We start from the raw sequence: 13,246 nt of genomic DNA, 5'->3' as shown, positions 1-13,246 counted from the left end.
GGGCCACTCTTGCTCGATCCATATCACCACCGCATTGCATTTATTATAGCCTCTGGCATCTGTTTAAAATATGCAAAACAAGGTGTTTTGTCCGGTTACTAAATCATGGGACTGCAGATACCAGCACTACCATATTTTAAGGGAAATCAAATCAATGGTCCTTTTCTGGCTCTTTATGCAAGGGTGCTCTTGCCTCTATCATTCCTCTTTCTTTCTTTCTAATTGGCCGTCAGAGCTTTTATATTTTTGAAGTTGTTAGCCATTTATAACACAAAAAAATCTGCATGACTTGATTTGTACTTTTAGACTATTTGCACTCATCTTCTTTCAACATAATTATAAAAGTTAAAAACCAAAATATCTCTCATTATTATATTCATCCAAAAGTTCAACGAAAATCCATACATGGTATGTGGGCTATTAATCTTTTCGGTGGAAGCATAAGCAACAACAAAACCCCACATGCTATCTTTGTATTCATTCTCCATTTCTCTGCATTTGTCTCCTAGGGATGAGTTGGGGTGGAAAGTGAGTCATTTCTAGTGTCGAGTCTGACTCGGTCATGTGTGATGGGGTATGCGGAACGGCCCCAATCGTCATACGACACGTGGCACTAGGCAAACCCCTAAAGCCCTCATTCCCTAAAGGGTATCACGGTCATTGCACCAAACCAAAGAGGGAATCATGTATTCACCTCACCCAACAATGGGCCAACACCTGTCCAAGGGTAAAGAAACATGGGCATAATTTGACCCAATAACAGGACGACACCTGTCCCAAAAGGATAAGTAAACTAACATTCAAAGTCTCACTATAAATAGCCCTCATAAAGATAAGGTAGGGGTCTCGAATCCCAAGGAATCACTGTTCATTGCTTTGACAGTTCAGTTGCACCCACACTGACTTAGTGTCGAAGTACCTGTCCGGAGTAACGACTCCGGGTTGGCCTTCTAACCTCGTGTTTCACTGTGCAGGTCATTGCCCCTCAACCAGTTCAACAATCAGGATTCGCCAAGTCAGCTCTTACGTCACTGCCTCATCTGTTACCATTTTTAGGCCTAACAAATTGCCACCATCCGTGGGACTAGAACAAAAAGTCGTTCTAAGTCTCAAGAAAAAAATGGCAGGACGGAAGAGTACCCGAACACCTCCTGCTCGGACAGTCCGAACAACACCACGTCAAGCAACTCGGGGAGAACGACTCTCCTCGCGGGTCGTTATTCCTCCGGCAGCTGCGGAGCCAGGTCCTGCTCAGTCGACTCCCGCATCGGCTCCTACACCTGAGCAAATTCAGACTCTTTTTCAATAAATGACAACACTGGTCGATCAGTACAAGAACTTAGTTCAACAGGTCCCTCAACGCCTTCCCCTTGAGGTCTCCCAACCCCCAGAGGTAAGGATGGATCCGCCAGTGGAAGAGCCCGCGCCGCCCCGTCGTGATCAGACTCATCACTCTCACTCGAGACAGGACCATCACTCTAGAACAAGGCATGCGCAAACAGAACCTCATCGACGATATTGGTCTCGATCGGGCAGTGGCACCAGCCCCGAGCAGGTCATGCAGAGCGGCAGGAATCCGGCCGTCACAAGAGGAGTCCGGAGAGCCTCTCAGATTCAGCGGCAAGCCCCACCGTAGAAAGGAAGGCCAAACCATGTAGTCGGACAGAAAGAAGAACTGATCTCGTGTTGCGAAGGTTCGAAGAAATTGACCACCGAATCAAGGAACTGGCTAAAAACCACCATCGGTTCTCTATGAAGCCGTTCTCCAGCGGACATCCTTTCACATACAACGTGTTAAACGCACCAGCACCAAAAGGATTCAAAATGCCTCCGGTCCAACGGTACGATGGGACCACGGATCCAGTAGATCATTTGGAAACATTAAGAACCATGATGCTCTTGCACGGAGCTTCTGACGGATTCCTCTGTAGGGCATTTCCAACCAGCATGACGGGAGCCGCAAGAGATTGGTATTCACGGCTCAAACCAAACTCTATAGATAGTTTCGAAGAATTCGCTAATGACTTGGTCAGGCACTTCATGAGCAGTCGAAGGCTGCGTAAGACCGCGGTGTCGCTAATGGCTCTAAGACAAGAAGATGGTGAAAACCTAAAAGCATTTGTAAGCCGATTCAACAGAGAAGCCCTGTAAGTCCCGAACTTAGACCCTTCTGCCGCTACAAATGCACTCCTTGCGGGTGCAAAGTCAATCGAGTTCTGCCGAAATGTAGCTCATCGGAATCCACACTCGTTGGCAGATCTCATGGAAGGGGCAGAAGAATACATCTCCATAGAAGAAACGTTAGGAGCCCTAGACTCAGGGAGGAGAAAAATTCTAGAAGAGGAAAAGAACCCTACGAAGCGTAGGGACGATAAGCCCCTGAGAAGAGAGAGAAGCCCGGAACGAAGGGAACAAAATTTTACGCCCCTCAATACATCCAGGACCCGCATACTTGCCGCAATCAAAGTAGAAGATTTTCTTAGATGGTCGGACAAAATGCTGACAAAAGGAAACAAGTGGGATAAATCTAAATATTGCCGGCTCCACAAAGACCATGGGCATGACACCAATGAGTGCAGGCATCTTCAGGAAGAAATCGAACTACTAATTCAAAGGGGATATCTCAAGAGATATGTTGAGCGTGGTGGTGACAGAAGAAAGCATCAAGAGAGAAGCCCTCAAGGCAGGAAGAGCCCCCAGCGACCACGGTCACCCTTAGCCCGTCGCGGATCCCCCATTCCTCTTAGCCCACGGTCAGAACCGCAACGATCACAACCTACTGGGCTCATAAACACCATTATGGGTGGCTCGGCAGTGGGAGGAACCTCATCAGCCACCTGCAAAGCTTACGCCCGACAAGTAAATGCGGTCCATACCAGCCACAAAAAACTAAAAGTAGAGAACGAAATCTCATTCTCGGATGCGGATCTGGACAACTTGATACTCCCCCACGATGACGCCTCGGTCATAACCATGATCGTCGCTAATTGGGAACTCAAGAAGATTTTGGTGGAAAATGGCAGTTCGGCGAACATCCTCTATTACCATGCCTTCAAACAAATGATGATCAGAGACGAATGCTTAAAACTGGCAAACTCAGATTTGTTCGGATTCTTTGGGGAGATAGTCAAGGTCGAGGGACAGATCGAACTCCCAGTCTTGGTCGGAGAGCCTCCCCACCATGCCTTCACAATGGTTAATTTCTTAGTAGTGAGGGCCACTTCGGCCTATAACGCTATCCTAAGAAGACCTGGACAGAATCTACTTCGCGCCATTGCCTCGGCCTACCATCAGAAAATGAAATTCATAACACCTAACGGTGTGGGTGAAAGAAAAGGAGACTAACCGCAGTCGAGGGAGTGCTACGTCACCGCGCTAAAAGGAAAAAAATTCATCAGAAACATTACCAATCGAACTGCATGACTTAAGAGATGAAGCCCGGACCACGGTAAACCAACCGGCTGAAGACTTGGTCTTGATCCCGCTATATGAGGATGATCAAGAGAAATTGGTCAAGATTAGGTCAACATTGAATGAAGATTCCCATGAAGAGCTAGTCCGGTTCCTACGAAAAAATGCTAACGTATTTGCTTGGACTCCCCCCGATATGCCCGGGATAGATCCAGAGGTCATCGTACACAAGCTCAACATTGAGCCCACTTGCAGACCGATAAAGCAAAGAAGAAGGCATTTTGCCCTAGAAAGACAACAGGCGATCAGGGAAGAAGTGGAAAAACTGCTAAGGGCTGATTTCATACAAGAAATCAAGTACCCCGACTGGCTAGCGAATGTGGTCATGGTGAAGAAAGCCAATGGAAAATGGAGAATTTGCATTGATTTTACCGATCTGAATAAAGCCTGTCTCAAGGACAGCTATCCGCTGCCAAAGATCGACCAATTGATAGATGCCACCGCAGGGCACGAGCTCCTAAGCTTTATGGACTCATTTTCGGGATACAACCAGATTCGTATGTATGTGGCAGATATCCCCAAGACTTTGTTTGTAACCGACCAGGGGACATACTGCTACCGTGTAATGCCCTTCGGCCTAAAGAATGCCGGAGCCACATATCAGAGATTGGTGAACAAGATTTCAGAGAACAAATCGGATGCAACATGGATTTGTATGTAGACGATATGCTAGTGAAAAGTAAAGAATCTTCCAGTCACATATCTGATTTGGAAGAAACATTTCAGGTCTTGAGGAAACACAACATGAAGCTTAATCATTCCAAATGCATTTTTGGCATCGCCGCGGGAAAATTCCTTGGATTCATGGTCAGCCAAAGAGGGATAGAGGCGAATCCGGAGAAGATTCAGGCAGTGGTAGATCTAAACCCGCCAACTACCATAAGGGAAATTCAAAAACTTACCGGGATGGTAGCCGCGCTGGGACGCTTCATCTCTAAATCGGCGGAAAGGTGCATACCATTCTTCAATTCGATCAAGGGAATTAAGATGGCCCCTTGGACTCCGGATTGTCAAAGGGCGTTGAGGAAATGAAGTTGTACCTAGCCACACCACCCCTAATCAGTAAACCAGAACCTGGGGAAGAGCTGATGTTATACCTATCGGTGAGTTCGGTAGCGTTGGGGGCCGTGCTAATCAGAGAATACCAGAACCAGCAAAAACCGATCTACTACGTCAGCAAAGTTTTGCATGAGGCTGAGACCAAATATAAAAAAGCAGAGAAGTTGGCTTACGCTCTTATAATAGCTGCCAAAAAGCTCAGACCATATTTCCAAGCACACACCATCAGAGTTATGACTGACCAACCACTAAGGCAGATTCTCCATCGCCTAGACACCTCGGGGCGACTAGTAAGGTGGGCGGTAAAACTCAGTGAATTCGATATCCGGTATCTGCCCCGACCAGCGATAAAGGCCCAAGTCTTGGCTGATTTCATTGTTGAATGCTCTGTGCCGGCTGAAGCGGAAAGGAATCAACCTCCGGGTGGAGAAGTCAACAAAACACCCGGGGGGCAAAGTGATGCAACCACCAATCAACCCCTGGGCAAAGAAGCTGATACACTCGAGGAGCAGAACCTTGAAAGAACTATACTGTCCTTGGATGCTAATGCCACTCCCCAGCCCGAAAAGACCAAGGGGACTGCAAGAGCCGAGGAAAAAAACGGATTGGAGGAAGAGCAGCTCTGGGAATTACATGTGGATGGATCTTCAAACTACCTGGGATGTGGGGTGGGACTAGTCCTCACAGGACCCGAGAACTTCGTCTTTGACTACTCCGTAAGATTTGGATTTCAAGTGTCAAACAATGAGGCGGAGTACGAGGCGCTCCTGTCCAGAATGAAGTTGGTAATCCAAACCTGGGCCCGAAGATTGAAAGTGTATAGCGACTCCCAATTAGTTGTTAACCAGATACAGGGGACATACGAGGCGCGCAACGACCGCATGCGCAAATACTTGGCGCAAGTTCTCCAGCTCGCCGACAAGTTTACAAGTTTGAGATAACGCGTGTCCCGAGAACGGAGAATGGAAAAGGAGACATACTCTCCAAACTTGCGGCCTCCGGGTATATGGCTTTGGGAAATATATATATGGAATTCCTGAAAAATTCTAGCATTGAAAGCGAAGTCGTCGAGGTAATGCAAGTGGATCATGAACCGTGCTGGATGGACAACATCATCAATTACCTGCGCGGTGGAATACTCCCTGAAGAGAAAAATAAAGCACGTCAAGTGATTCAGAGATCGGCCAGATTTTCACTCGACGAGGAAAATCTCTACAAAAGATTGTATACCCTCTCGTACCTAAAATGTCTCCGACTAAGCGATACTGCCTACACGCTACAGGAGACGCATGAGGGGATCTGCGGAGAGCATCTAGGAGGCAAAGCGCTGGCCATCAAGATATTGCTTAGGGGCCTATATTGGCCGACCCTAAGGCAAGACGCTCTGAATCTAGTAAAGAAATGTGAGAGGTGTCAGAAGTTCTCGTCTGTCAGTCACCAACCCGCTGTTCCAATGGCCCCCATAATCAGCCCCCTTCCATTTGCTGTATGGGGAATGGATATCTTAGGACCCTTCCCACCAGCTCTAGGAGAGCGAGAATTTGTGGTAGTCACAATAGACTACTTCACGAAGTGGGTGGAAGCAGAGCCCCTTGCCAAAATCACCGAACAAAATATCCAAGCATTTTTCTGGAAATCCGTTGTTTGTCGATTTGGAATCCCCTGAGTTCTCATAACCGACAATAGCAAGCAGTTCGACAACAAAAATTTTAGAAAATTTTGTACAGACCTCAAGATTGAGAAGCGGTTCACCTCCGTCGCCCACCCTCAGACCAATGGGCAGACAGAAGTCACGAACAGAATCCTCTTTCACGGCGTCAAGAAAAGGTTTGATGAAAAGGCAGGACGATGGGTCGACGAGTTGTACCATGTCTTATGGGCATACCGCACTACTCCGCGTGCCGCTATGGGAGAATCCCCTTTCAACCTAACTTGTGGAACCGAAGCCATAATCTTGATCGACATCGGCGTTCCCTCACCGCGTGTGACTTGCTTCAACGAACAATTGAACGAAGGCGGGCTCCGTGCCAATCTAGACCTACTCGAAGAAGTCCGTGAAGAGTCCCATATCCGATCCGCGGCGTACAAACAGAGGGTGTCTCGCTATCACGACACCAAAATCCACCCCAGAGAATACCGCGTGGGTGAATTGGTCCTGAGGAGAGATAGTGTCCCCACCAAGAAAGGCCGAAAAACTCTCCCCCACTTGGGAAGGGCCATACAAAGTGGTCGAAGTGGTCCGGCCTGGTAGTTACAAGTTGAAGACTCTTGACGAGAACCAGCTCCCCCATGCCTGGAACTCCATGAACTTGAGGAAGTACTACCAGTAGCCCGTCAAAGGAGGAGCATCCTCATGAGAAAGAAGAAGAAGAAGAAAAAATACAGATGTAATTGCACTAAGATTTGTGCAATTAATGAAAAATATCATGGCATTTTGCAAATCCGTTCACCTCGCATTAATATTAACTTGGTTAACTTCGACCATTTCCATGAAGACCGGAAATACATTTCTGGTCAGGATAAGTTGAAGCATAAAACTAATAAAACATTCGATGAAAGCCCAAGTCATTTAGCTCGGGCTAACTTGGTTCACTTCGACCATGTCCACGAAGGCCACAAATACATTTCTGGTCGGGATTAGTTGAAGTGGAAAACCAATGAAACTTTTAATAGAAAGCCCAAGAAACATATCTCTAATATGAAGAGATATGTTTTGAAATGCCTTAATCCTTTCACTAAGGACTTATATCACCCAAGCCGTTCTTATTAAACTCAACGATGTACTTCAAATGGAGCGACATGCATCCGAATTAAAGCAAGTAGATTGAACGTAAACATGCATAGACGAACTAAAGCACTTGCAAAAATCCACAAAATATATTCCTTTCAAAAAGCCCTATGGGCGTTGTACATCTAGGCCCAATGCCGACCCAAAAAGATGTTAAGATAAAAGGAGAGGTACATAACAAGACATAGAGAGATAGAATTCACTGAGCGGCATCAATAGCCTCTGGATCCGCGGTTGGATCAGACTGAGTCGGAGCCGGGAGTTCAACTTCGGGGGCAGCAAAAGCGGGAGATTGACCCTGACCAATCTCCTGGTCGTCTTCGTCGGGCACGGGAAGGAGCACGTCCTCAAGGTCCAAGTTAGAAAACTTCACCTTGACAAGGGATTTGCACTCGTCAAAACCATCCCTGATGACTCAGCAGCTAGTTCAACCAACCCGTCCTCTTTGGCCTTCACCGCTTTGGCCAGATTAGACTGGTACTTCACTTGCTATTTTTCTGCAAAACTGACGGCCTTTCTCGTCAGCTCCTTCTGCTCATTAAGTTCCCTTGTCAAACACTCTACTATAGCCCTCGCCTCCGCAACAGCCATCTCTAAGCCGGCCTTGTCTTTCTCCAACTTACCGACCTTCTATTCAGACGAAGTCAGTGTCTTGGAAAAGTAGGCACACTTAGCTGTCATATCAGTCCAGTAGCATCCGAGTTGAAAACCATACGAACTAAAGGAAGGTTCCAAGTCATGACCCAAGACTGATGAACAAACCAAACACGTCAAGAAGAAATACCTGGTAAAGAGCACCAAAACCACCTGCCTCAACCGTCTATTGGTTCTCATGAAGGATCCGAAGCCGCTCCTTATGTAAACGGCTCTTCGAGATGATCTCGCGAGCAACCCAGGCATCGTCTAAACCGCAGTTATCTTTTTTCACTCCCCACTTCGGGCGAAAGGAAGTATCTGCCCCTATCCGACCAGTAGGTACCGCCTCTAAGCCAAGGATAGCCGCGTCATGATCTCCAGAGCGGGTGGTTTGACCAGCCAAAGACCCCTCAGCCACCTTTGTGGCTTTGGAAGCTTTACCCCCCTTGTCACCAAGGACGACTTTCTCTTTACCCTGAACGGTAGGAGCAACCAGTTCAGACGCCTTTCTCTTCTAGCCCCCGCCCTTACCAAAGACGGACTGACTTACCTTTTTAAGGGCTGATTGCTTCTGCATCTCTGCACAAAAAAAAGGGAAAAGGAGGCACAAGTAACTGAGAACAGCGTACAAAGAAAAAGGGGGCGCAAAGTAACTGAGAACGGCCTAGGACACCTACATGTTCGGGTAGCAGCACTAATCCCGATCTCAACCAAAACCTCCTCTCTGGAGAATTCCGAACAATGGATAAGACCGTTCTCACGGATCTCATCGTGGGTCATTGCTAAAGTTAGCTCATCCTCATCATCTAAAGCCAGTTTACGACTCATGGCCTTCGTGTTTACAAAAGACCAATTTGTCGAGATCGGCCATCCTTCCTCGCAGCTGGCATAGAAGAACCTGCTCTTCCAAGTATGAATGGAGGTAGGAATACCGGTAATCATCCTCATCTTAGCTCGTTGGCTAATATAAATCCAACCTCCCAATCGATGGCTTTTTAGTTGGGCGCACCTTCTGAAGAGAGGCACAGACAAGTCCGTTGAAGATGGAACCGCACAAGGTAAACAAAGCCAGCTATAGTCCTCCACGAGTTCGGCGCCACTTGAGCAGAGGCCAGACCATAGAATCTCAGCACAACGGGTACAAAGGAATTAATTGGTAGCCTAAAGCCAGCCTTCATGGCCTCCTCGTATATACACAAATCGACGCTATCATTAGATGCCCTATCCCCCTCTATAGCCGCTCTGAAAGTAAATCGTTCAGGAATACAGTATTGATCTCGAACCTCACTAAGTCGAGAAGCATCAAGGGTGTTTTCCACCTGAGCGGTTGCGGTACTCTGTCTAATACCGCCCTCCATCCTCGCCGAAGCCAATAAGTCGACTACCCTACTCCCAGCAAGGGAGACCGACGCTCTCCTGTCAAGGTTACCTTCCTCATCATCCTCTTCAGCTCCATTACTATCGATAGTTGGGGAGTCCGGATTGTCGACACGAACAAGACTCAAATTCAGGTCCACAATGACCTCGTCCGAACCTATATCTACCGCCTCCTCGTCACCCACATCATCTGGCCGGCCAGCCATGGTCCGTTGTCCCCTTAAACTTGAGGCTGATTTTGTTCTCTCCGACGAACCCGAACTGGTACCGCTTGAGGAGGAAGACCCTCCCGAAGACGAACCTGAGCTAGACCCTGAACCGGACTCCGAACTAGAACTACCACTACACATATGCGGCCAAATAAAAATAGAAAACGAACTAGAAAATTACTTATTGGTAATCTGACCCCGAGCTCAAGCAAACTACACCGAACTGATCAAAGTGAACAAACCGCACTAGCAAAGCAAAGGGGAAAATAAAAGTTATGGATGGTAAAAATGAGACCCCGCAGGCCCTCTTATATGTGAACCTGTTAGACGGCCAGCCGTGTCCGCCACCCATTGAGCGCCACGCGTCATGGTATTTAATGCAGACTCAAAAAATGAAGAGCCAAATGCTAGAAGGAAAGTAAAAATACCAAGGAAACGAGAAGGGGGGAAGTCAGGAAAGGGAACGAGTAAAAACCTACTCACGAAAACTATCAACTGTGGGAGAACGTACAAACGTCCAGATCGTCAGAAGCCGTGGTGGATATAACGCAATCCACTAAACGACAAAAATCCAGATCGTTTGGAGCTGTGGTGGATATAACACAATCCACTAAACGACAAGAATCCAGATCATCTGGAGCCATGGTGGATATCACACAATCCACTAAACGACAAAAATCCAGATCATCTGGAGCCGTGGTGGATATAACGCAATCCACTAGATGACAAAATCTAGATCATCTGGAGCCATGGTGGATATCACACAATCCACTAAACGACAAAAACCCTGATCATCTGGAGCCGTGGTGGATATAACGCAATCCACTAAACGACAAAAATCCAGATCGTTTGGAGCCATGGTGGATATAACGCAATCCACTAAACGACAAGAATCCAGATCGTCTTAAGCCGTGGTGGATATAACGCAATCCACTAAACGACAAAGTTGAGATCGCCTGGATCCGATCTGAAATCAAGAAAGAAGAATATCTAGATCGTCTGGAGGCGTGGTGGATATAACACAATCCACTAGACGACAAAAATTTAGATCGTCTGGGGCCGTGATGGATATAACACAATCCACTAAACGACAAGAATACAGATCATCTGGGGCCGTGGTGGATTTAACACAATCCACTAGACGACAAGAATCCAGATCGTCTTAAGCCATGGTGGATATAACGCAATCCACTAAACGACAAAATTGAGATCGTCTAGATCCGATTTGAAATCAAGAAAGAAGAATATCCAGATCGTCTGGAGCCGTGGTGGATATAACACAATCCACTAGACGATAAAAATCCAGATCGTCTGGGGCCGTGGTGGATATAACGCAATCCACTAAACGACAAGAATCCAGATTGTCTTAAGCCGTGGTGGATATAACGCAATCCACTAAATGAAAAAATTGAGATCGTCTGGATCCGATCTGAAATCAAGAAAGAAGAATATCCAGATCATCTTAAGCCGTTCTGAATAAATTCAACCGGCCTCAGTGTTGAATATATAAATCAACTTTCCAGATCGTCTTGAGCCATTCTGAATAAATTCAACCGGCCTGAGTGTTGAATACGGAAATCCAGATCGTCTTTAGTCGTTCTAAATAAATTCAACCGGCCTCAGTGTTGAATACAGGAATCAACTTTCCAAATCATCTTGAGCAGTTTTGAATAAATTCAACCGGCCTGAGTGTTGAATACGGAAATCAAGACCGTCTTTAGCCATTCTGAATAAATTCAACCGGCCTCAGTGTTAAATACATGAATCAACTTTCCAGATTGTCTTGAGCCATTCTGAAAAAATTCAACCGGTCTGAGTGTTGAATACAGAATCAACTTCCCAGATCATTTTAAGTCGTTCTGAACAAATTTAACGGGCCTGAGTGTTAAATATAGAATCAATTTTGCAGATCGCCCAAAGCCGATCTAAAACAAGGATATCCAGTTCGCCAGGAGCAGATTTGGAGGACCCCAAATCATCGAAGACCTGGCCACCTCCAGTATGACGCCCAAGAAAGCTTCCCTAAGTCATTACAACGACTTGAAGAACTAGGGGCAAATGATGGGGTATGCGGAATGGCCCAAATCGTCATACGACACGTGGCACTAGGGCAACCCCTAAAGCCCTCATTCCCTAAAGGGTATCACGGTCATTGCACCAAACCAAAGAGGGAATTATGTATTCACCTCACCCAACCATGGGCAAACACCTGTCCAAGGGTAAAGAAACATGGGCATAATTTGACCCAATAACAGGATGACACCTGTCTCAAAAGGATAAGCTAACTAACACTTAAAGTCTCATTATAAATAGCCCTCATAAAGACAAGGTAGGGTCTCGAATCCCAAGGAATCACTGTTCATTGCTTTGACAGTTCAGTTGCACCCACACTGACTTGAGTGTCAAAGTGCTTGTCCGGAGCAACGACTCTGGGTTGGCCTTCTGACCTCGTGTTTCACTGTGCAGGTCATTGCCCCTCAACCAGTTCAGCAATCAGGATTCGCCAAGTCAGCTCTTATGTCACTGCCTCATCTGTTACCAATTTTGGGCTTAACAATGTGATTTTGAATTTCAACTCGGTTGAGTCAATGAAAAGAGCCACTTATTTATAAAGAAAAACTGAGTTTGGATTCGATATTTGGGTCATCTATCAATTGAGTTTTTTAACGTTTGATATAGAAAGGAAATGAACCCAATTCCTTGTTTGGTTTAGAAAGGAAAGTAGACCCGTTACTAATGGTACAAGAATTGCAAAACCACATGAGAAGGAGACAGATAAAGATAGATAGATAAAGATATAAGATAAAAGACACACACACACACACACACACACACACATATATATATATATATATATATATATATATATATATATATATGAGAAAATAGTTTCTGCGCTCGAGCGTTGCGCTATATATATATATATATATACTAGTAAAAAACCCCGTGCGATGCACGGGCCGACAAAGAACTGTACGGACCACATCATAGATTGATCCAAACCGTCCATGTGATGGAAACACAACATAAATAGGTTGTGCCCGTAAAATCATTTCCATAGGCTGATCCTAGCCCTCCAATCTATAGAGGTTTCCATAATTGTTGTTCCTCTTAAGGTGCCCGGAATTCGACAATATTTTTACAGGTGTGCTGCATTCGTAATATCAAACTTTTCGTAGTTTTACCCTCACATAGTGAATAAGGAAAAGTAGTTTTTTCGTCATTGTTATATTGCTAGCCACCTTGCCAAAAATAGTATTTCTGTGGAGTTTTCACCACGGCTAATAAGACAAATCTCTAAACACATACAATTGCAAAGGATGGGCGAGACGTAGCCTTTGGAGAAGATGGGTAGCAAATACCTATTCGACGTGTTAATTCCACAGCTTTTTCACATATATATAGTTCCAATGCCCTCACTACCATATTTTGATCATGGTTTAAAATCTCGGTTTCGGCATCGGTTTCGGACCCCGAAAATTTTAAAATTTTGGCCGAAATTTAGAGATTTCGGTTGAAATCCGGTACACTAAAGAAAAGTGTATTTTATTCAATATAAAATTTCGGTTGAAATTTCGGTAAAATATTAAAATATATAATTAAAAAAAACAGGTTTTTTGGGAGAAATTAATTTCAGCCGAAATTCGAAATTTCGGCCGAAATAAAGTACCATTTCGAATAACGGTCATTTCGGTGTCGGTCTCCA

General features: G+C 45.7%; 2 protein-coding genes across 2 annotated transcripts; both read left to right on the top strand.

The window, feature by feature from the left end:
- Window positions 1-2,262: 2,262 nt before the first annotated feature.
- Window positions 2,263-3,345, top strand: LOC143856948 (uncharacterized). Its single transcript, XM_077367229.1, has one exon. The coding sequence runs from the start codon at window positions 2,263-2,265 to the stop codon at window positions 3,343-3,345; it is 1,083 nt and encodes a 360-aa protein (XP_077223344.1).
- Window positions 3,346-4,499: 1,154 nt separating this feature from the next.
- LOC143856947 (uncharacterized) lies at window positions 4,500-5,471 on the top strand. The gene has a single exon (XM_077367228.1). It carries the CDS (start codon window positions 4,500-4,502, stop codon window positions 5,469-5,471), a length of 972 nt encoding a protein of 323 aa, XP_077223343.1.
- The last annotated feature ends 7,775 nt before the right edge of the window (window positions 5,472-13,246 follow it).

The sequence above is a fragment of the Tasmannia lanceolata genome, unplaced genomic scaffold, assembly GCF_043159265.1.
Source record: "Tasmannia lanceolata isolate RefF3 unplaced genomic scaffold, GAP_Taslan_0.1 ptg000024l, whole genome shotgun sequence".
NCBI lineage: Eukaryota > Viridiplantae > Streptophyta > Magnoliopsida > Canellales > Winteraceae > Tasmannia > Tasmannia lanceolata.
Note: the sequence above shows the minus strand (reverse complement) of the source record. Positions and strands in the feature narration are given on the sequence as shown.